The 26131-nt window shown below is 39.6% G+C and overlaps 1 protein-coding gene across 1 annotated transcript; it reads right to left on the reverse strand.

Moving 5' to 3' along the window:
* Nucleotides 1–1240: 1240 nt before the first annotated feature.
* LOC135475758 (pseudouridylate synthase RPUSD2-like) lies at nt 1241–25023 on the reverse strand. The gene is made up of 11 exons (XM_064755695.1): nt 23941–25023; nt 20607–20730; nt 19718–19839; nt 18995–19095; nt 10703–10869; nt 9317–9458; nt 6837–6973; nt 6473–6526; nt 5339–5430; nt 4031–4417; nt 1241–2313 (listed from the first exon to the last, which is right to left on the reverse strand). The coding sequence occupies exons 1-11, from the start codon at nt 24232–24234 to the stop codon at nt 2239–2241; spliced, it is 1695 nt and encodes a 564-aa protein (XP_064611765.1). The 5' UTR covers nt 24235–25023; the 3' UTR covers nt 1241–2238.
* Nucleotides 25024–26131: the final 1108 nt, after the last annotated feature.

A 26131-nucleotide genomic window follows, 5' to 3' on the forward strand; every position in this document is an offset into this window, starting at 1 on the left:
GACAATGTTAGTCATATGACAATGAAGAGTCTTTAAGTGTGTGTACATACCCTAATTCTTCTAAATTTTAGGAAAGATAGTAGTAGTGCTAAAAGCAAAAAATTTACATGTCTCACCCAGTGGTTGGGAAAAGTAAGGATATGAATATATTGTTCATCAGATGGACTAACCATGTGAAAGAAAGAAACTAAATATTCCTGCTACAAACATACAAAGAGCAGACCAAGTGTCCTGAAACTTAGAAGAATTAGGGCATACTGTATCTTCTTGTGGCAAAGCACTACCTCCACTGAAGCAATCGGTATCATACCAGAACTGAACAACAGATACCATTTTCCAAGTCTTTGGTATGACCCGGTCAGGGACAAATTCCAGGTCTCCTCTAACCATTAGGCCATTAGTCGTCTTTGGGCTGTGACATACTAACTGTACAAGACGATGGAGCAAATCTGTGTATTATAACATGTGGGTGTGTACAATAATTATATATAACCCCTAACTAACCAATGACTTATTTCTTGGAATACTTATTTCAGACAGTTTGCAAGGTAAGTCAGGAAACTGAAGCCATGTTTTGTAGATAATTTTCATTTTTATATGCGTATAACCACCATGTATATTTGATAGAGTGATTTAAAACCCCATGCTATAAAGCAACGACGTCCCCTCAATAAGGGACGCCACGGCGTGGTCATAACGTCGAAACTTGGAACTCCCATATCAGATGGATCCTGACACTTTCAGAGGGCAGAAGGCCACTTTGTACATACCATACATACGACCTATTGCCCCTATCCCAATGCTTGCATATACATGTAAAAGAGAAATGCCATGATGACCAGGCAATGAGAAATGATACTGAATTACCCTATTTCTTCAACCTTTTCAACTGCTTCTGCAACCAACATTTTGAAACATTCTTAGAGAACTGTGAAGGGTAAAGAACTAATTTGCAGTGTTTCATCGCTTGCATATTTAATGATATTTATTAATATTAAAACAAATCATTTTTAGTGTCTTTTTCATAAAAACTGTATGCATAAAATCCACTGAAAAAAGTGCTTCAGTGCTTACAGTACATGGCCAGAAGACCACGATTCTGTCACTGGGTTATCTTCCCTTTCAGGCATGCAACATCCAGATGGCGCTATGTGTATTGAGGCCCTTGGGCCATGACTCACTATTATTCCTCAATCCAGACGTAGTGAAACTCTACAGGGTATAAAGAAGACAATGTGTGTAAATCTGATCAAATATTTATTATCAGTTGTAGTACAAACTACAAATTTCACATGGATTCTAGTTGAACATGTTGAAGCCAGACCGCCTAGGTAATGGGCGTCGAGCGGGAAAGAAATTGTCCCTCTAGTGTGATAGCATAGTAAAATGCCTATTTTTGCATCGCTATCAGTGTTCAATCAGAATAATTTTCAGGATTTTTCTACCAAAGCTTCAATGTGAGGTGGCCATTTTGTTTTTGTCCTTGCAAGGGTGATCACATGATCTCACTCTTCTGGCTAACTTACACAATTCATGACTCACTATGTACCTCTGTATATACATATATATCTTTACAAATACAGAAATACTCAAAGCTGTACATGCATGGCTACAATGTGTAGCTGACTGTCACATGTACTTTCCACAGGGTTCACAAGGCTTACATATACAGAACATCTCATTTATTTATTTATTTGATGGGTGTTTTACACCCTACTCAAGAATATTTCACTTACACGACAGTGGCCAGTATTGTGGTGGGAGGAAACCAAGCTGAACCTGGCGGGAAATCCAACACCATCCACAAGTTGCTGCTACACCTTCCCACATGCAGCCGGAGAGGAAGCAAGCAGACATCTGATGTTTTAGTTATTCCATGGACTTGTGATTTAAATTCAAGAACCCTCAATTACCCTTGTGAATTTTATAAAGTCCTGAGTTTTGATATGATTTCTCTTTATGTCTGATGTGTAAGGTATTGAATTATCAAAAACACTTTTGAATACAAGCATTATATAAAAGTACACAATATGCTGTCTGAATTCCAGAACAAACTAGCTTAATTTTCTTGAATTCTCATTACAGGCTTTTCAAGAAGTCACAAAATAAAATTAAAAATACCGTCAATTCAATGGTCTTGAATTTAATGCATCATACTCAAGAACTTTTAAGAATGTGTGCAAACCCTACTTCCAACTGCTATCACCAAGCTAATAGTGCTGTAAATAGATAAAACTATCAGCTAGGTTCTGTCTTCACAAAGTCCTCTTTGGCCCAGTCTGGTAACGCTGTCTGATAATCCCAATCTGGTCCCTGAAAGATGAACAAGTCACAGGTGAGGCGCAGAGCTGACATGAAGCAACCATCTACTTAGAAGCAATTAGTAATACATGTCTCTGCCAAAGTCTTCAAAATGCTTATGTTGGCTAGGATCTTTGCTAGTGGTGAAGTGAATGGACAATATTAAAGGTGAGTGAGTGCTTGAGGTTTGAGGTCGTACTTAACAATTTTTCAGTTATATGATGTGGAAGGAATCCTTACAGTGCATGTAATGTGCCTCCTTGTTGCAGGACGGATTTCCACCGCTTTTTTATCTAGTGCTTCTTCACTGAGACGCCTTACCAAAGGCAAGTAAGCCATCCTGCCTGAATCATTACACTGATACGGGTCAACCAGTTGTTTCACTATCCCCTTCTTGCTAAACACCAAGCGAAGGACAATGTTAATGGACAGGGCCCAGTTCAAACGTGTATTAGCATCTAAGTCCAGTATTAACTTAAGCCTGGACTAATATTCCTTTAGTTTTGTATTACATTGAGACTGATATTAAAACCTTTTAATACACTTTTGAACAAATGGCCCCATTGAGTCAAAATTCTGACTGACCTTCTAACAGTGAGATTGACTTACATGTATAAAGCTGCAAATCACAGCTAAAAGTTTATTTAAATGTACATGTAATTGCCAATACATATATCAGATTATCCTTAAACTGGCTGCTATTTAGTTGTAGATAATGTGGTTTGGCTGTGTATAATGTGATTCAGTTATCTGAGGGCATGACAGCAACATGAATACATAACGATATCGATGGGACTAGATAATCCTTACCTTATCTCTGAGTGCATGGAGATACACAATGAGGTTGCTGGGACTAAGGTCTAGACACCTTGCCTTATATTTGAGAGTGTAAAGGTGTATGATGGGTCACTGGGACTAGGGCCTAGATACTTGTCCTTACCTTGTATCTGAGTGTATGGAGATACATGATGAGGTCACTTGGACTGGGGTGTAGATACTCCATAACTTATATCTGAGAGTGTGGAGGTACGTGATGAGTTCGCTGGGACTGGGGTCTAGAGACCCCTTTCCTTATATTTGAGTGTATGAAGGTATATGATGAGGTCACTGGGACTGGTATCTAGATACTTGTCCTTACCTTGTATCTGAGTGTATGGAGATACGTGATGAGGTCACTGGGACTGGTATCTAGATACTTGTCCTTACCTTGTATCTGAGTGTATGGAGATACGTGATGAGGTCACTTGGACTGGGGTGTAGATACTCCATAACTTATATCTGAGAGTGTGGAGGTACATGATGAGTTCGCTGGGACTGGGGTCTAGAGACCCCTTTCCTTATATTTGAGTGTATGAAGGTATATGATGAGGTCACTGGGATTGGTATCTAGATACTTGTCCTTGCCTTGTATCTGAGTGCATGGGGATACATGATGAGGTCACTGGGACTAGGGTGTAGATACTCCTTACCTTATATCTGAGTGCATGGAGGTACATGATGAGGTCACTGGGACTAGAATGTAGATACTCCTTACCTTATATCTGAGTGCATGGGGATACATGATGAGGTCACTGGGACTAGGGTGTAGATACTCCTTACCTTATATCTGAGTGCATGGGGATACATGATGAGGTCACTGGGACTAGAGTGTAGATACTCCTTACCTTATATCTGAGTGCATGGGGATACATGATGAGGTCACTGGGACTAGGGTGTAGATACTCCTTACCTTATATCTGAGTGCATGGAGGTACATGATGAGGTCACTGGGACTGGGATCTCGGTATTTCCTGCGACATGCCTGGCAATTTATGTCTGGTTTCCACTTCTCCAAATCAAACCCCTGACGGACAACACCGACTGTATCCGTCATTTTCAAACGCTTAGCTGTGGGCTCATCTTCACTTTTCCCTCCCACGCCTCCACTGATCTCTTCTTCACCCTGACCTTCAACCTTTGCGTCATCACGTTGATCCATATCTTGACTGCTCGTGCCATCTACACAAGCGCCCTCTGATTTTATCTCTTCTGGCTGCCTCATTTTCTCTGCAAACAAAGGATTTTCCCCTTCTTCCCACTCTCCTACATTGTGCTCCTTTTCTATTGCTTGAATCACCTGAAAACCCAGTAAAACAAAACAAAGATTTTTGTTACTGTTACAAATTACTGTTTTTCTACCATCTTGCGCACATGAAAAGAGAAATTTTAAGATTTTTCACTTAAAAAATAAAAGGCATTATGTGAACGCAGAGTGATCAAAAGAAAATTGACATTGATTACAGACAGGTAACAGTACACACCTGAATCACTCCTACCCTACCACTGTTGTGAAACAGGTTCAATTTGCAATCTTCAACACTGGTACCATTACAAAGGAAAGAAAAAAGAATAAAAGCATACAAAGTTCCAAATTAATCCTATAAAAGCGCAATGGGGTGTACAACTCCTGTCTCATTCATGTACATATATTCAGATTTCAGCAAGAGTAGGAAATGACCCACTGATAATTTTTTTGAGTTCATTCATTAAGTATATTATACAGTGCTTCCTTCTCATTGTCGTGGGGCCTCCACGGCTCAGTTGGTTAGCACACTAGCGCAGCGTAATGACCCAGAAGCTTCTCACCAATACAGTCGCTGTGAGTTCAAGTCCAGCTCATGCTGGCTTCCTCTCCAGTCGCAAGTGGGAAGGTCTGTCAGCAACCTGCGAATGGTCGTGGGTTTCCAACAGGCTCTTCCAAGTTTCCTCCCACCATAATGCTGGTAGTCGTCGCATAAGTGCAATAATCTTGAGTATGGTGTAAAACACCAAATCAAATAAATAAATAAATAAACCCATTGTGGTGCATGATAATAACAAAGAAGTCAACTCAAATTTCAAATGTTACTCGAGTCTTCAAACCTCATGCTGGGATCTATATCAGGTGAACGATAACTTTTATTTCAAGTCAAATAAATTTTAAAATGGAATGTTATTCGTGGTAATTATATACATTTACATCTGTACACCATTTATATCAAGAAATTGTACACTTTACCTCGGCTTCAGATTTCCCATAATCCCCACCTTTCCCTCTCAACGGTCCAAATGCTTCACTGTTGTAAATTGGGTCATTCACGATCGGAAAACCTGAAGAAAATTGATTGACAGTTTTATTTAGTCGTTTATTTGATTGGTCTTTTTATGCCGCACGCAAGAATATTTCACTTCAATGACTGCAGCGAGCATTATGGTGTGAAGAAATGGGGCAGAGCATGGGGAGAAACTCACAACCCTCCACAATTACTGGGAGACAACCCCAAACAGAGAGGAAGAGAGCAGGTGTTTGACTTGAACTCATGGCAACCAAATCAGTGAGAGTCATGAAGTAATGCCCTAACTGTCACATACACATACATGTATACGTGTAAATGTCTATAATAAACGAAGACAAATGCAAATTTTGGCAGAAGCTGTGACAGCGACTGATGAATTAAATTAATGGCCCTTGTTTGAAAACAAGATGTCAAAACAGAAGACACTGTTACTAAAAGTGCCACCTGCTCCTACAAATCTGAAACATCCTTTCCATAAATGTAACTGGAGAGAACAGTCAATGAACATTTCTCCATTTAAAAACCAAGACCAGATTACCATGAAATGTTAAAAAAGGATACCACATGATAAAAAAACATACAGGTAAGAATACCATTACAGTAAGACACATTTCAAACCATCTGCTTAGTCTACCAATGGCCAGTCAATGACTGACTGTTGTACAGCTGAAAGTATCTTCTGTTAAATCAGCTGGCTACTGGCATTCCTACACTTTATAACTTGGCTTCCTTTGCTGAACAGGTTTACCATAAATGTATATTTTATCCATGGCTGATTTGCACATTTTGCCTATTTCTCTAAGAGATTTATAGATGTTAGAAAGGTGTTTTGAGGTGTGTTTGGAAGGTAGGATATCCTACTTAAAAAACTGTTTCAAAAAAAAAAGAATTTTTTTACAACATTTATTTGCCTCTCAAAATGATTTTTTTTGTGTAAAATTTTAGATCATTTAACACATTATTTTTACATTATCAGAGTGTGCATGGAGGACTTTCATTTCAGCTTGTACGGTAAATTAAGTTTGCTAAATCCCACTAACGGCAGGAAAGTTGTCTACTGACAACATGACACTCACCCAAATACTGCAGATGGACTCGGATCTGGTGTGTTCTGCCAGTTTTGGGGAAACCTATCGGATAGAAATTGACAAGGTACATTACTGATAATCACTGTTCTGCATGACTTTCCTGAAACACAAAGTGTCATTTATAATGTCTCTAAACTTGCCTTTCACATCAAGCTGACATGACTTCCAGGAAGGCAATTTTTGTTACGACATCAAAAGGGGCAGTGTTATAGATCTTTAACGAATTAAGTTTTCCAAAAGTAGGTGCTGATCTACTTTGACTTAGATTTCCAGAACTACCCATACCAGAGATTGTACAATGGAGTCTGTGAATCAATGAAACAAGACAGATAAGCTAGACAATGGTCCTTACACTTAACAACACTGGTCTTGCCATTGTAACTCATCTTCTCAAAGAAAGTCTGGCTTGCCTTTCCATTGGCTGAAACTTTCCACACTGATACCCGGTTGGACAGACAATCAATTGGCTGATCAACACTGATACGGCCACTGAAATGCAAAGATGGTAGAATTTCCAATCAGCCTGTGGTAAAATGAAATATCAAAACGTGCCAAACAGAACCCTAAGGAGTCAAATGCCATACTCTTTAATGCATTTAACTTGCCATTCTTGTAGATATCATCAGCTTTTAATGTAAAGCACTCAGTACATATATAGCCTGTCAGATGTCCTTGACTTCTCTCTGAATGTCACTTATACATGTATACATGTCAGGTTAACCTGGGAATTCCCCTTCCACATATCAAGTCTGCTATTTATGTGTATGATTGGTGTTTCATGCCACACTCATAAATATTTCACCTAGACAACAGTGATCAGCATTACAGTGGGAGGAAACTGACGAGATTACTGACAGACCTTCCTACATACAGCCCGAGAGGAAGCCAGTATAATCTTGATTTGAACTCACAGCAATGGCATTGGTGAGAGGCTCCTGCGTCACTGCGCCGTGCTGGGACTCTAACCACTTTAGCCATGATGGCCTCTCAGGCCTACTAAGCTTTATCTATACTAAGACTGGGGGAATTTCCCTCGGTGCTTTATGATTTTCCTGGGATGTTCTTCTTACTTTGGCAATTCCAGAACACTACATGCCCAAAATAAATGTCAATCTTACGATGGAAATCCACCCACTAAACAACTTACACGGCTGTCTAGATACTATTTGTCCCTACATGCCAAACATAAATGTCAATCTTACGATGGATATCCACCCACTAAACAACTTACAAGGCTGTCTAGATACTATCTGTCCCTACATGCCAAACATAAATGTCAACATTATGATGGAAATCCACCCACTAAACAACTTACAAGGCTGTCTAGATACTATTTGTCCCTACATGCCAAACATAAATGTCAACATTACGATGGAAATCCACCCACTAAACAATGTACAAGGCTGTCTAGATACTGTTTGTCCCTACATGTCAAACATAAATGTCAATCTTACTATGGAAATCCACCCACTAAACAACTTACATGGCTGTCTAGATACTATTTGTCCCTACATGCCAAGCATAAATGTCAATCTTACTATGGAAATCCACCCACTAAACAACTTACAAGGCTGTCTAGATACTATTTGTCCCTACATGCCAAACATAAATGTCAACATTACGATAGAAATCCACCCACTAAAACACTTACAAGGCTGTCTAGATACTATTTGTCCCTACATGCCACATATATATGTCAATCTTACTATGGAAATCCACCCACTAAACAACTTACAAGGCTGTCTAGATACTATTTGTCCCTACATGTCAAACATAAATGTCGACCTTACGATGGAAATCCACCCACTGAATAACTTACAAGGCTGTCTACCTACTATTTTCTCCTACATGCCAAACGTATTTGTCAATCTTACTATGGAAATCCACCCACTAAACAACTTACAAGGCTGTCTAGATACTATTTGTCCCTACATGCCAAACATAAATGTCGACCTAACGATGGAAATCCACCCTCTAAACAACTTACATGGCTGTCCACATACTATTTGTCCCTACATGCCAAACATAAATGTCGACCTTACGATGGATATCCACCCACTAAACAACTTACAAGGCTGTCTAGATATTTATTTATTTGTTATTTATTTGATTGGTGTTTTACGCCGTTCTCAAGAATATTTCACTTGTACGACGGCGGCCAGCATTATGGTGGGTGGAAACCGGGCACAGCCCGGGGGAAACCCACGACCATCCGCAGGTTGCTGGCAGACCTTCCCACTTACGACTGGAGAGGAAGCCAGCATGTCCTGGACTTGAACTCACAGCGATCGCATTGGTGAGAGGCTCCTGGGTCACTGCGCTGCACTAGCGCGCTAACCGACTGAGCCACGAAGGCCCCCGGCTGTCTAGATACTATTTGTCCCTACATGTCAAACGTAAATGTCAACCTCACGATGGAAATCCACCCACTAAACAACTTACAAAGCTGTCTAGATACTATTTGTCCCTACATGCCAAACATAAATGTCGACCTTACGATGGAAATCCACCCATTAAACAAACTTACACGGCTGTCTACATACTATTTGTCCCTACATGTCAAACATAAATGTCGACCTTACGATAGAAATCCACTCACTAAACAACTTACAAGGCTGTCTAGATACTATTTGTCCCTACATGCCAAACATAAATGTCGACCTTACGATGGAAATCCACCCACTAAACAAACTTACACGGCTGTCTAGATACTATTTGTCCCTACATGCCAAACATAAATGTCGACCTTACGATAGAAATCCACCAACTAAACAACTTACAAAGCTGTCTAAATACTATGTTCTCGTACGTGACACATAAATTCTTACTTACTCAGGGAATTCTCCTACTACACGACACACATACTCCTTCTCCACTTCTCTGTTCCTCACATGCCTCTCCAGCTCTAATGTTCGTTTAGCTGTTTTCCCACACACCATTACACCAGAGGTCAGGCGGTCCAAGCGATAAATATCTGCCAACACCAAACCAGTCTTACAATAATACTTCATGGATTTTATGATTGATTGATTGATGCATGCATTATGCCGTAATCAAGAAAACAGAGCACAAACATCACGACGTGGTTGTCAGGTGTTGGTGTGGCGGTCAGGTGAAGATGTGGTGGTCAGGTGAAGGCGTGGTGGTCAGGTGAAGATGTGGTAGTCAGGTGAAGGTGTGGTAGTCAGGTGTAAGTGTGGCGGTCAGGTGAGGGCGTGGTGGTCAGGTGAAGATGTGGTAGTCAGGTGAAGGCGTGGTGGTCAGGTGAAGATGTGGTAGTCAGGTGAAGGTGTGGTAGTCAGGTGTAAGTGTGGCGGTCAGGTGAGGGCGTGACGGTCAGGTGAAGATGTGGTAGTCAGGTGAAGATGTGGTAGTCAGGTGAAGGTGTGGTAGTCAGGTGAAGATGTGGTTGTCAGGTGTAGGTGTGGCGGTCAGGTGAAGATGTGGTGGTCAGGTGAAGGCGTGGTGGTCAGGTGAAGATGTGGTAGTCAGGTGAAGGTGTGGTAGTCAGGTGTAAGTGTGGCGGTCAGGTGAGGGCGTGGCGGTCAGGTGAAGATGTGGTAGTCAGGTGAAGGTGTGGTAGTCAGGTGAAGGCGTGGTTGTCAGGTGTAGGTGTGGCGGTCAGGTGAAGGCGTGGTTGTCAAGTGAAGGTGTATGGTCAGGTGAAGGTGTTGAGGTCAGGTGAAGGTGTGGAAGTCAGGTGAAGGTGTGGAGGTCAGGTGAAGATGCCGTTGTCGGGTGAAGGTGTTGAGGTCAGGTGAAGGTGCAGTGGTCAGGTGAAGATGTGGTGGTCAGGTAAAAACGCGGTTGTCAGGTGAAGATGTGGTAGTCAGGAGAAGGTGTAGAGGTCAGGTGAAGGCGCAGTGATCAGGTGAAGATGTGGTGGTCAATTGAAGGTGTGGAGGTCAGGTTAAAGTGTCAAGGTCACAGGTAAATTACTACCAGTAAACAATTTCAAGTTTCACAATGAATAGCACACAGATGTAATGGCCAAACAAGCAACTGCATCAGCCACTCCTAATTATTACCATGGTATCACTTAAACTGAGAGTCTAAAAATCTACAAATTCCCTCTCCAAGGCTGGGTTTGAAACTGCACCTCCTGTGTCTTAACAACTGAAAGACAAGTCCCTCAAACCAAAAGTTCACAGTTCACTCTCTAGCGACATCATTACTGCAATTGGTTGTATTTGTAGGTATTCTACTCGTGCGTCTTACTCCTGAGGTTGCTTTGCTTCATCTCTTTGCCCAAGATGAAGACAGCCGAGTTGAACCTGTACCTGCCACAGGGGTGACAGGGGATAGACGAGGGCTTGTTGATCACCACCACATCCTTGTCTTCATGCAGTACCTCAAAGGTCTGATCACACACTGGGTTCTCGTGTCTGCAAATACAATAACATAACAAGGCATTCAGGAAATATAGGTAGCTCGTCTGATTGAGCAATTTGAAAAGCTGCATAATGTCCAAGTCAGGTGATATATTAAAATATTGACTTCTAAACCACAAAAGGTAGAATGATTGACACTTACACAGATATTACTCTCTAATTAGATAGTGTCAAGATCTTGCCATCAAATCAACAAGAAAGGCCATTAATTATTATTCTGTCACAACTATGACTGTTTATCATATGCGTATGGTTTGCAGAGCAGTGACTTTGTATGTCATGGAGCTGTAAATCATTGTGGTGGTAAAGGACACTGTGGGGAGTTAAACTTCACCAGAGTTCTTTGACATGCAAATCACTGTATTTGGCAATCCATGCACAAAGGAAGGCCATTGCAACCCAGTGAAGGAAAATGCTCAGCTATAAGTTAAAAGACTTCCTTGGTCTTAGATATGTTAATGTCTACCGATGATTTTCCATCTGTGTACGGATAATTGGCCATCTGTGTACGAATGATTCGCCATCTGTGTACGGATGATTGTCCTTCTGTGTACGGATGATTGGCCATCTGTGTGCGGATGATTGGTCGTCTGTGTACGGATGATTGGCCATCTGTGTACAGATGATTGGTCGTCTGTGTACGAATGATTCGCCATCTGTGTACGGATGATTGTCCTTCTGTGTACAGATAATTGGCCATCTGTGTGCGGATGATTGGCCGTCTGTGTACGGATAATTGGCCATCTGTGTACGGATGATTCGCCGTCTGTGTGCGGATGATTGGCCATCTGTGTACGGATGATTGGTCGTCTGTGTACGAATGATTGGCCGTCTGTGTATGGATGATTGGTCGTCTGTGTACTATGGGTGGTCACTGCAACCCTATGACTGGCCAAAAACTTTAACCAAACTGGACACCCACACTGCCAGTAACAAGATCTGATTCCCTCTCATAATACCTCTCCTCACTTCATAAGGCAGGCTAAAAAATAGTATTTGTGGTATAGTTGGCTTTTTTGTCGCTTTTTCTAAATTTCACTTTTCTTTATTGGATTCTTATTATGTCTCGCAATAAAAACACCTCAATGACTCTTGGCGCAAAGCAAGTAATTATGTCTCGCAATAAAAACACCTCAATGACTCTTGGCGCAAAGCAAGTAATTATGTCTCGCAATAAAAACACCTCAATGACTCTTGGCACAAAGCAAGTAATTATGTCTTGCAATAAAAACACCTCAATGACTCTTGGCGCAAAGCAAGTAATTATGTCTTGCAATAAAAACACCTCAATGACTCTTGGCGCAAAGCAAGTAATTATGTCTCGCAATAAAAACACCTCAATGACTCTTGGCGCAAAGCAAGTAATTATGTCTCGCAATAAAAACACCTCAATGACTCTTGGCGCAAAGCAAGTAATTATGTCTCGCAATAAAAACACCTCAATGACTCTTGGCACAAAGCAAGTAATTATGTCTCGCAATAAAAACACCTCAATGACTCTTGGCGCAAAGCAAGTAATTATGTCTCGCAATAAAAACACCTCAATGACTCTTGGCGCAAAGCAAGTAATTATGTCTCGCAATAAAAACACCTCAATGACTCTTGGCACAAAGCAAGTAATTATGTCTTGCAATAAAAACACCTCAATGACTCTTGGCGCAAAGCAAGTAATTATGTCTCGCAATAAAAACACCTCAATGACTCTTGGCGCAAAGCAAGTAAAGTTTTGTTGTGGTAAATGTAAGTATTGCGCATGTGAATGCTGGAGAAATGATCTAAGCTTTCATCCATCTTCTTTATTTTATTTCTATATTTCCTTTAGCGTTGTTTTATGGCATACTCATGCTAATTTTTTTCACTTATCCAGTACAATGGCCGACAAATTTATGGGCGGAGAAAACAACAATACCCAGGGTAAACCACACTCGTTTCCCATGTAACGATGTTACTGACAATTTATTTTGCCTGGGTAAATGCACTTTTTGGTTCAAAACTGCAGGTCATGTACTGTACATTTTTCAGATGACAGCAACATTACACAATTATATACATTTCTCTGTTGGTCATACCTCTATTCTTCCTAGAATCCCTCTATAAAGAATGGGTACAAAAGATGCAAAGTGAAGTACACATTATCATAATCCCAATAATAGCCATATTCAACATGATTTAATGTTGCTGTTAGTTTCTATGATTATAAGTCAAGTCACGCTAGGCTTCACCACTTACTTTGGGTAATGTATGTATGTATACTTGGAGTTTTACATCCTACATAACAATTTTTTAGTCACAAGATGACAAGGATTCATTAGGGTTGTGAACATACACTAATGTCTTCTTGTTGCGTGGCGAGTTCATGCCACCAAAATGTTGCTGCCACTGAAGTATCATACCGAACCAGACACCAGACACCACTAAGTCACATTATACTAGCACCGGGCCAACCAGTCCCGTTTCCTTGCTCTAACCTCTTAGTGCTGAGCGCCAAGCGATGCAGCAATAAGTATAATTTTTTAAGTCATTGGTATGACCCGAACAGGGTTTGATCCTATGTCCCTCGACTTAGAGGCAGACACTCTAACTAGATCACCCTTTGAATAATATACAAGAATGCAAAAAGAAACTGCTGCCTGCCCTCAGGCAAGGTTGACTAGCACATGTTCAGGCCTGAGGTTATAATAAGGGGACAAAAGGCTCCGCCCTGTCAGGGACAATACCTGTGCCTTATACCTGGCGTTAGGTAAGCTGTTGATATGTCAGTGTTACCAGAACAAGAGGATTAGTGTAGTCCAGCACAAGAAGCTTCCTGACATGTCCAGCTAATCCATTAATCCCTGGGTCATTCAAACTTAATAACTGGTTAGCTCAACAGGTAACTGACCCAACCTACACCAATGGCTGTAGAATTTCTTAACAAAAGATGTGCACTACTTCAGTGTCACGTTGTGATAAATCTATGTTGCCAAATCAGAGGTACCTGTACTTTTAAAAGCCAAGCCTAAGATGTGCAATTAAAATATCATAATTTTCTTATGGCACGTTTTTGTTTTTAGTTGTTCTTTTTTTATTTCCTTTTTTTGTGTGCATTTACTGTTTTATCTAACAGTTAATATACCTTGATAAATGTCTTTTAATTTTTTTTATGTCCAATCTATAAAATTCAAAACTGTACCAAAACCTACATGTACAACATCTTGATTCAAGAAATACCATGCAAAATTTAAAATCAAAAACAAAAAGGTTTCACTAAATTTTGAACTTAAGCTATCTCTATGATATACTCCCTCTTTATTTGATTAAAGTTTTAATTTTGTTCTTGCTTCCATTTTACGATAAGCGTGATCTTAATCTAAAAGGATAAACAATAACAAAACAGATACAGGGTACTTGTAATGACGCTAAATGTGCGATTAACTAACATCGGTTTGATACGTCATTTCAGGAAAGGGTATAAAATGTCACCAATTTAGGTTTTAGTCCTTTGTTAGCTTTAACTTAGTGTTACATGTAACTAAAGTCCATACAAACAACCCGCCCCTGATTGCTGTGTAATTTTATACCTGGGATTAAGATATCTTAATCCCAAGTTATACTAGAGAATTTGCTAATACATGTAGTCTGCTTGGGCATAAAAAAAAAAAATTAAAGCTGGTGTTCTGATGTCACTGCAAACAGACTCCTAGAATAAGAATGCTTGAATACAAGAAATGATTGAATACAAGGAATGATTGAATACAAAGACAGCTCTCTTACAGAATCTGTATGTCCATGTCATGATCATATAGCACCAAGGTGTGAGCTGTATGGTGACAGAACTGGGGTGATCAAGGGAGGGAAAGATGGCTAGGGGTGAGCTATCACCAGCACTCTGGTGGGTGTTATACACAAGTCCAGGCCTGGAGAGTGGAAGGTGGGAGGGGGGGGGGGGGCTAATCATTAGAGTCTAGGGGAGGGGAAAGAGGCCAAATAAGACTGCCAACTGTCAGAAGTGACACAGATGCTAAGAGGTTTATCCAGTCACAGATTAACTGTTGTTGATGGCTGAACAAGCTGCTACCTGACCTGAGGGTTTCTCTGCCAGTGGCCTTTGACATGACAATTTAATATAGTACCCAAATTCCTCTACCTTTTTGCATATGAAGTAGCAACTTTCAGGGCATTTTATGGTCCTTTTTAATCTGATTTTGCTTACAAAACCTACATTGGTTGGATTGGCCAATTGCAGGTCTTCACAAAAAGCATAATCTTCTAAAGTCTACATAAAGCTTATTGCCCTCAGAATGTGCTCAAACAAACATCTTGAAAGCATACAAAATAGCCGAGTTACAGAAATGGTTTGAACAACAGCCTTCACAGGAGTAATATAATCAGTAACTCTTTAACCGAATTGTTTTTCCTAGGCACCCAAAGCATAGTCTTCCCAAGTGAAGTCAATATACATATACAACATGTCATGTAGAAGAAGAATCAAAATAAAACAGCTATAAATTTTACAATAAAAAAATGATCCCACTGCATCATTTGTGAATGACCAGTAGTTTGTGAGCTTAGTATGTTAATGAAACAACCTGTCACATGACCTCCCTTGAAGGTACTTGTCAGTATGTCAATCCCTTTCACACATAGCTACACATTCACGATATCAATTACATTCTCTCTGCAGGAGGGAACAACACATTGATCTTAGCACAAAGAAGTTTTTTTGTTGGGATTTTAAAGAATGGGCATTACAGTCATTCAATGGTACACGTATAAAAGAACTTTGTGATAAAAATTCTGTGTTATGTTTATAGGACATACATTCAATATTAGCAAAAACTGGTCAAACCCCCTCCAAAAAAACCACAAACAAACTTCTAAGAAATGGCGAGCGCAGCTATCTGATAACTGTATGAAGACAGCTGCTATGTATTAAGATGTATGTATTGCCATCCTTAAAAAATTAGCTTGGCGTAACCTGACCATGTTAAAAGGAAGTAGGGTTGGTCAATAGGGATCGATCCTTTCTTTTTTTTTTTAAATTCTGGCTAAGGAAAGATGGGGATCTTTAATAAGTTAATATACAGAGATTGAGGAAAATAACTGTATCAAAATCTTTACAGTAGCGCCCTTTTATTGAAGTTCTGTCTGGTCATGCCAAACGAACACATTTTTACTGAAGGCCTACCCAATGGAGACAATTTTTAGAAACAAAATGCCCTAAATGTGTACAAATTGAAAATTTTCATTTGATATAATTACAAGCCAATAAAAAGTCAACAAATCCCATGAACTGTGAAATAAATATGTATAAGGTATGAGTTAAATGTTTTATCAGAGCTTAGGAAATGATTAGACGTGAGGACTTGTGTACAGCAGCTTCTAGATCATTTTAACACATTCAGGAGCAAATAACCATAAAGCTGACATCAAATTAATAAAGCTGTCAAAAACATGACAACAGATAGCCTCAAAAGCTGTTGTTAGGATTATACAAACACCAAACAATAGCATTAGTAAGGGTAACATCAACACTCCATGCCAGCTGCTGACCAGCATAATAGCCTGTATGAGTTTAATGACTTAGGTGGTCAGTCACTGGTCAAGGGCTGGACAGTTTGAGGAAAAAGGTGTTGCCAAGGCTTAAACTCAGTGCTCACACTTGTCAGGTGACTGGTGTAAGTGACCAGTGGACCCCAGGGGTTTGGAGTGTCACGTTGGGTCAAGACTGGACAGTGGTCAACTCCAGCCTGTAGGGACATGTGCCGGTCAGTTTGAGCGATCATCAGCTGGCAGTAGTATATAACCAGGTGGGGTCAAACAGTCTGTCACTTCTACCTGCCTTCTCACACACAGACAGACTAACAGTATACAACAGCTAACATGGACAAGGCAAAACTGTACAACAACTTACAGCAAAGCGAGACATCTTTCCACAAAGCCTGCAGCCAAATTATTGTGCTGAGCCGAAAACTGAAAGAGCTGCGGAGCCGTTACGACCGGGCCACTGTGAACAACCAGAGAGCTTTTCGCTACAGCCTGAGGATGCGCATTGCGGCCGTGGAGAGCATGAGAGAGGTGTACTGCGAGTACGCCTATGGGAAAGCAGACCTTGTGACCCGACTGAGAAGTGAGATGAAGGACTTAAAGGCAAACATTTCCTCCAATCAAAATCCTGGAGGACGAAGTTCGTGAGAGAGAGACGTCACTTAAAGGTCACCTTGTGAAAAGGACCCAGAAGCAACAGTGATGACAACGCTGTGATATTCACCGTCCAAGATGAACAGGGTTTGTCACAATCCAAAATGTCATTGGTCGAAGGACAAAATCTAAGATTGCAGAGGTCAGTGACAAAGTCCAAGATGGCAGTTCTATGACATATTCCAATGGCAGAGGTCTGTCACATATGCCATGAGGGCAGACTGACTTACTGACAAGTATCCAGATCTTACCTTTGAAACGGTTTAACGGACTACACCTTCTCAGGTCAGAAAACTGCCCTCAATAACACGTGCCAGCCAAACTGTGCTCACCAAGTCAGATTGACAATGGAGAACAAAGTAATACCATGCAACAAGAAAGTCCGAGCTCAGGAAAGCACCACCGGATTTACAACTATCATCCCCAATGGAAAAATTCAGACAACCCAATGTCTGCAGTGATACTCTGCCGGACGGCTCTTCTCAGAGCCATTCATTCCTCTGAAAGGGGCTTTCAGTCTAAGCATGAATCTTCAAACTTCTTTCCCAAATTTCTTGAATTATAATCTGAATAACCTAAAATTTCGCAGGGGGCCTCTGTGGCTCAGTTGATTAGCATGCTAGCGCAGCGTAATGGCCCAGGAGCCTCTCACCAAAGCAGTCGCTGTGAGTTCAAGTCCAGCTCATGCTGGCTTCCTCTCCGGCCCTACATGGAAAGGTCTGACATCAACCTGTGGATGGTCGTGGGTTTCTCCCAGGCTCTGCCCGGTTTCCTCCCACCATAATGCTGGCCGCCGTGGTACAAGTGAAATATTCTTCAGTACAGCGTAAAAAACCAATCAAATAAATAAATACAATTTTGCCCCTAAAGGTGCAATTTTTTAGATAAATGTCATGAAATGAACTTCCATTTTTCTAGCAGGATAACATCCTACCTTCCTAACAAACCTCTACAATGAACAGAAGTTCTGAAATCAGAACAAAATGCGCAATTTCATGACGGTCAAAATTTGACGTCATTCAGGTTAAGTCCAATAAATTAGCTGACTAAGCAATGTATGATGGCTCAGTTTAGACTGCACTTGTTCCAAGAATGGACGTTGATTCAAACAGAGCACTACCTGGCTTGGCTACAGTGTTAAGCTTGTCTTTCATGGACACATATCTCTTCACCGTATGTTGTCATGGAAATTACGCCAGGCGCAATGTGCAACTGATTCATAAAACAGGCAACATTCTGCCTCAAACCTTAAACCTGACTGCATACTAGTGAAATATTACAGCATTAAACAAGGAAATGGGAATGCCTGGAATAAAGCATCCCAACTTGCCACACAACCTCTGACTTTTAGCCACAGTGGAACTAGCAATAGCTAACTGCATCACAGTCTGCAACATCATTTGTCAAGGTCAATTAGCACTGGCAAGGTGCACTCAGTCATCACCCATCACCACTCAAACCACAAACTCGCAAGCGTGAATTCTTGAAAAATAATCAACCATGCAGACAATAGCATGACATCACAGCAAACACTTCACTTATGGATATCAGAAAACCAAGTCCAGCTGTAACTGTCATAATTAAATCCTCATATCACATCTTTATCTATTTATTTATTTATTTGATTGGTGTTTTACGTCGTACACAAGAATACTTCACTTATACGACGGCGACCAGCATTATGATGGGAGGAAACTGGGCAGAGCCTGGTGAAAACCCACAACCATCCGTGGGTTGCAGGCAGATCTTCCCACGTACGGCCGGAGAGTAATATCACATCTATAGGTCACACATTCACATATGCATGTCTAAATACAGTTCCTTACCAAAGCTCAACTAAGGCATAGGTCCTTGTTGGACCATAAAATTTAACATGAAGGACAAAAATTAATTTGTGTTAATTATAACGAACGGAAGAATTGAGGGTGATGGTACTAACCTGTGAATGGTGTTTTGGACGAGGTCATTGTCCTTCAGCTTATAATCCAGGTTCACAATTTCTCCGTTCACAGTCATAGCTCCACTCTCAATTGCCCTTCTCTGCAATGTCATCCACAGGTCAGTACCATTATCAGGGCAGTTCATTTCAGAGAGGGCATTGTTCAATTTATTTATTATTTATTTGATTGGTGTTTTATGCAGTACTGAAGAATATTTCACTTGTATGACAGCGGCCAGCATTATGGTGGGAGGAAACCAGGCAGAGCCCGGGGGAAACCCCCAACCATCCGCAGGTTGCTGACAGACCTTCCGACTTACGGCCAGAGAGGAAGCCAGCATGAGCAGGACTTGAACTCACAGCGACCGCATTGGTGAGAGGGTCCTGGGTCATTACGCTGCGCTAGCATGCTAACCAACTGAGCCACGGAGGCCACCGGCATTGTTCAATGTGTTGTCACAAACATCATTCAGAATTTTAGTTGTAAATAACAGAAATCTTGGTTTTCTTGGTTTTCACCTTATAAATAAGAAAATGCGCCGAGAAATTCCTTGTCATACAGACAAATGATAGAATTGCAAATCTTGTGATAGACAGCTTAACAATCTAAAACTTAAGGTGGGAGTGACAGACAAACAAACACACAGATAGACAGACCGACACACAGGCAGACTGACAAGGGGAAAACCTTAACCGGCAGTACATTGTAGTAAGACAACTTACATAGTAATCCTCGTTTTCAGCCCGAAACTCAGCAGAGGTCACCTCCAGTAAAGATCGACCTACCCAACGTCGCTTTGCAAAAGCAGTAAACGTGTAGTAGTAAGGGTAAACTTTCCTAAGACCTGCATTGAAATATTCGCGAAAAATGAAATATTCAGGTGTTAACACTTCCACAACCACGGCATTTTCACAGTCAAAGCTGGAAGAACCTTCCATTTCTCTCCATCAACCATAATTTTGATCCAGATATCTGAAGTTATTTTTGTCACCATAATAATTCCATTCCTTTTCATGCAATGTTATTGTGTCACAATAAATTCCAAATCCCTTTATAATATACTGTAGATGTTATTGTTAATGTAAAATTTCCAAGTATCATTTGTGACTGGGCCCACACAGGCAAGTAGTAAGAGTGGAGAAATGTACCTGTCTGTAATAAGCTCACTAACCGTTAATTAACAGTACACGTGTGTAATTTGGAAATATTCTAAAATTATGTGACAAATTATGACAGGAATATTACAGTTATCATCAGGAATTGTCATTCAAACAAATCTTCAAATTCTTCACTTCATCCTGATTAAATTATGAGTACCGTATTATCTCCTGTTACAGACCTTATTTCTTCTAATTTTTACGACACCCGCTCTGCTATTTTCAGCCAGTATACATGTAATTGTAGCAGGAATATTTAGTTCCTTTATTCTCACATGATGAGACCGTCCAATGAATAACATACTCATATCTTTTCTTTTTGAAAAAGCTGGGAATGAAAGGTAATATTCTGCTTTCAGCACTACTAATATCCATCCCAAAAATTAGAAGAAATAAAACAATTACAGCAAAGATCAAGAGATACAGAACAATATGCAGAATTGTCACATCTCACCATTTTCAAAATAATAATCAGTTTCGCCAAAGATGTCTTGACTGAACCCAGCATTTAAGTCAGCATTAGGATCCGCTAGTTTCCTCAATCTTTTCTGTTCCTTATGGTTCTTGTTCTTCTCCATCTGAAAGCCACACCATACAAACGTACAGTATGTATTATAGGTCTAGCTAAAGGATAACTGCTAGCACCACCGTTGATATTATTCATTAATTCAGTAAATTCCACTAAGAGGTGTAATGGATAACTGCTACCACCACCATTGATATTATTCATTAATTCAGTAAATTCCACTAAGAGGTGTAATGGATAACTTCTACCACCACCGTTGATATTGTTCATTAATTCAGTAAATTCCACTAAGAGGTGTAATGTGCCACAGTAATACTGGTATAGCTCCAGAGATTGAAGTGCTTGCAGTTTGCACAGACACATCTTGCATGGAAACATCCACAGGTGAAGAAAATGCTTATAACTTATAACTCCAAAACATTAAACGTCTACGGAAGCCCATTGGCGCGACATGGAAGGGGGAAAAAAATGTTAATTATCTTGTGATCACGACTTACGCTTTCACATGATCAAAACTTACACCAATTTCTGACTTGTGGTATTCTGATTTAACAACTTAGTTTCTCATAATAATGACTATATCTTGTAATAAATGAGGCTGAGGGTGAATTATAGTAATAACAGTACTTAACAATAATATTGCCACATTACTGTAATTATTATATAATAATATAATTCTGAGTGATGGAGGCCACACGTTATTAACCCACATATATGCGTCCATAAATCTGTTGTTATTTTAAGATATTATTTTAAGGTAGTAAGTCATTATTACAAGATAGTAAGTCTTTCTTATGAGATAGCATGTCCTTAAGAGATAGAAAGTCGTATGTTTTTACCAGATATAGTATGTTATCATCATGTGACAGTATCTTGTTATTACAAGATATAGTACTATGAGATAGTACATGTAAGTCTGTATTGTGACATATAGAAATTTGTTAATACGAGATACTAAGTTGCTCTAATGAGATATAGTAAATCTCTATTTGTCGTCATAATGAGATACCATAAGCTGTTATAATGAGATGGCAAAGAAGTTTTCTTTCCGATACCACAGTCCTGACACGTCATGGTAAAGTTTCTCCACGATATTAGAGCTATCTGCAGTCGCCATGGCTTGCATGATTTTTCTTAGCTCAGCTCGTTGGATTCACAAGGATATATTACAGAGACAAAATTGTTTTCCGCATGTCTAGAAGGGGTATATAGAGATACACAATCTGTGAAATTGTTCACCCTACAGATGCCCAGGCAAACACGTGGTCAACTTACCATTATACATGTATTTGTCAACAGGCAGGCAAACCTGCTTGGCTAAAAATTATGAAACAGCAGTAAATAACTTATGATTCTCACATCGGCCTGCTCACACCTGAAACCTTTCCTCATTTCAGCCAATTAAATAGTTTAAAATCTGCATGAATATCATCCTTGAAGGAAATGGCTGAAATTTTGCAGATATAGCATTAAACCATAATCATTCATTCATTCAATCAACTACACTGCTCTTCTCTGATGTTGGCAATCTATGTCAAGTATGAGATCCATGCACGTAATGCGTTTTTACATCAACCCAGGTTCGTGTGTTGTTGTACAGATCGATCCTTCAAAATCATATTTATGCAGCTTGTGATTGATTTATTTATTTAAAAATGACTGAAATATTTGGCTTATACAACCGCAGCCAGCCATATGGTGACAGGAAACTAGGCAGCGAAAACCCACCACTCTCTGCAGGTTGCAGGCAGACCTTCCCACGTACCGCCGGAGAGGCTGTAAGTGGGAATGTCTAAACCATGGTGATTCATGTTCAGTTGGTTGTTAAATTAAAGGAAAGAAAGGAACTAACAAACATTATATCAAAAGCAAACATGTGCAAGACTAGGCAAGATAAGGCTTACCCTGTTCAGAGGTGCATAATGAAATAAATCATGTATGTTCAGTTGTTGGTTAATATAAATATTAAAAGAAAAAAGGAACTAACAAATATAACATCAAAAATGAACTTATAGGGTCTATGTAGGCCTACAAACAAAAAAGACAAGGCTTACCCTGATCAGAGGTATATAATGTAAAGTATTTTTATATTTGCAGATTTACTTCGAAAATGGATTTGCGGAAATTAATTTTCGCTTAATTAATGAAGGCAATACTGAAAAAAAAATCTCAAAACTTTTTAATTTTCCGAGTTATAATGTAGCCAAAATCACTCAAGCACATCAAACAGGTATTATCAAGAGTGGCTATAATCATCTTTTGTTTCCTGCAGTGTCGCTAATCCTCATAATCTGGATCAGAGATTAAAACAATGGGGGATGGATTATCACTATGTAAGAAAATGACTGTTAACTGTCCCTTTTTAAGCAGTTGAACATAAAATATGACATCACCATTATCCGAGACTGTCATTCATGCTTGACAAACACAGTCAAGCAACACGATTAGTCTTGGATTATTTTTGGTTTTCATCATCCTCTGTAGCCAGTCAGAAACCGCCATTAACCGTAACGTACAGCTGTCAAACAGCCATTTCGATGTTGTAAACACTTCTTAATTTGTTAGAAGCTCACTCATGTGTCCACAGATGACGCAAAGGCCAATGTGATAGCGTGTCTCAAAGCGACATTCCCTAGAAACCAATATGTGGTTGTATCTACTTTTCTTCCACTTTCCCAGCATACCGAAGATTGATCAAATATGAATGAACGCCCACTTTGTTTTATACCCACTAAGCCGTATCACCATAGTTTGTATGTATATTTAAAGCTTAATTTTAATTTAATTACAGCCAATACACACATGATCATTTCTGTTAGTCACGGATGCAGTCGTTGGCGACAACTCATCATGAGGCGTATAGTTTCAAAAGCAATTCAGTCTTTATCCAAAAATTTGAATAGCTGTCCCAGAAAAACACAGAGTTGAGTTTCTTTAACCTCATTATTCACTTTTTAACAGAATTTGACCATCGAATACTGGGGTCTAAAATTGATGTGTATGAAACTGTATATATATACTGTTTCATACTTTGTGTTAAGTAGCCTTAGCTAAGTGCACTTTATATCTCTACAACTTGAAGCTTACTTAGTTAAGTTACCCTTAGCTAAGTGCACTTTATATCCCTAAAACATGGTAGTTAAGGGCTTCCATAGCTAAGTGAGCTTTATGAAACCAGCCTCGGGAATCGTTTACAGGTAAAGGGAGGCAACTTCGAGCGAATGTGTGTAGCTGAGAGCTTGAGAACTGCAATTCCTCTTACCATTTCTATCTTTGCCATTCTTCTTTTAGCTCGCTTTGACAAGTTGCACTGAGGCTCACTCTTCTTTTTACTCGGCCCATCATCTGTTTCATCCTTCTTCACCGGTGATTCTGGTCCCTTGACTATGCATTCTGCCGACAATGATGGTGATTCCGCTGGCGGTGAAGATGACATCAGGCAGAACGTCTTTAGTAACAGAATTTTAGTACATGTACCACAGTTAATGTCTTGTTTGACAAATGTTTTAATGAGGGTGTTGAAAGCAGGTGACGGTATCCGGCAAATCGAAACCATTGATTCGTTTCACTCTTCAAGCATCTTCCGTTAACCTCGTTTGTAACAGGAGCGTTGTTGTTGTTCTGTGTACACGAGGGCTGTGGTTTAGCCTATGTCGCAGCCACTCGACGAATGGTAAGGCCTGTCATTGGGTTGATGCTGAATGCTCAGGGTTTGTTGCGAGTCACCGTCATACTAAACACGGAAAGTGGTCAATACGCGAAAACCAAAGCTAAGTAAGACGAAAACAAAATCCAGAGAAAAGACCCTAAGACTGCTAAACCTCAAGTCGTTTCACAAGTACATGACTGTGTGGACATGTATAACAATTTCCCATCTAGTCTAGCAACACGAACCGAACCGTCACAGTAGGCAGAGAAACTTAAAAAAGAAAAAAACAGCAGCCAGCATCCAGGTATAAAACTTACTTGGTAACAAAAAAAAAATTGGAAAACGCATTAGAAAAAGGTAATAACAAAACATTACCAAATTGCCCTTTGGAAGTGGTGATGCAGGCTTTATTAACGTTGTGTTCTTTTAACTGTAATCTGGGATTAAGATAGCTCTGAAGACTAATCTAATAGTCCTGGGAAAACTATAAGCTCCATGACTGATCGAGTATATGGCATACAGTTGTAGAAATTCCACTATTAATTGCACGTAGTTTTCATTGTCATATTTACACAACTGTCAAAGCAATGACTAGAATATAGTACCAACTTTAAAGATTCCAGTAAGTTACATTATCAGAGATTATGGTGTCGGTGTTGTTAGCAGATGTTTATATTTATTCGTGAAATATGGTATCTTGTTTTAATTGCTGTCTGCAGGTTGAATTTTTTATTTTGATGACACATATACATGCAGGTCTGTATGTGTACAAGGTAAAGACAAAATTTTAGACTTCCTGATTTCCAGTACTAGTGCATCAGATTTCTGATGTAGGGAAAAGCTCAGGAATTGTTTTGTGTTCTTTATTGTGATTAAAATTATGAATAATCTCAGATTACAGCCTGGCCTGTTACTGATAGAGGAAACCGACAGATTAAAGATAAAACCACCATTATGTAACTGACCTTAAAGGCAACACTAAAATGAAGTATCAGATAAAAGACCACTAAAACTGTCCAAGCAAAGAGTTTAATTTATTTTTTGGGGAATTTTTTTGAGTAAAATTTTTTAAAAACATCTGATTCTACAGTGTCCTTTTAGTGAAACAGAGGGTATCAGTGGCATCACGTCCATATTTCATGCTCGAAATAGCCCATTTCAAGGTGCATTTGGTAAAGGTATTCATAAATAAAATCTATTTCTGTGCAAGTTATGCAGCAAAACCATGTGACGCCCCTGGTCGCAGTATTGTCACAAAAAGGTACCACAGGATCCAAACTTTCAAATGCATTTTACTAGGTTGAAAAAAAAAAAAATCAAACTAGTTTTATGGAGTATTTAATGGTTTTTCATCTGACACATACTTCAACTTAGTGTTTTCTTTGCCTTTAATTCACTGATCCAGCAAAAGCTCAATTCACAATTACCCAAGGTTTGTTTTTTGAAGTATAGCACTTATTGAACAAGTTAGTCAGGATGATTGATACCATCATTTAAATCTCTTGATAACATGGTGGCTTTGATCACAATGCATATCATTCGTTATTTACAATATGGTTTGAATTCCAATTTCAGTCAACTGTGAGATACTCTTCTTTCATTCTCCCCTTGGTAAATGCACTTGACAAAACATTGTAAAACAGGCTCCTGAAATTTGAAGGGCCTGCTGAATGCTTAATGGTACACCTCCCAATGTGAAGAAATGTAGATGTGGCAGAAAAACTCTGAAACATTTTGGAACACAAAAACACAAGTAAGGCTACACTCTGTCTCAACAAAATGGCAAAAATAAATCAACAAACTA

The sequence above is a fragment of the Liolophura sinensis genome, chromosome 9 (genome assembly GCF_032854445.1).
Source record: "Liolophura sinensis isolate JHLJ2023 chromosome 9, CUHK_Ljap_v2, whole genome shotgun sequence".
NCBI classification, from domain to species: Eukaryota; Metazoa; Mollusca; class Polyplacophora; order Chitonida; family Chitonidae; genus Liolophura; species Liolophura sinensis.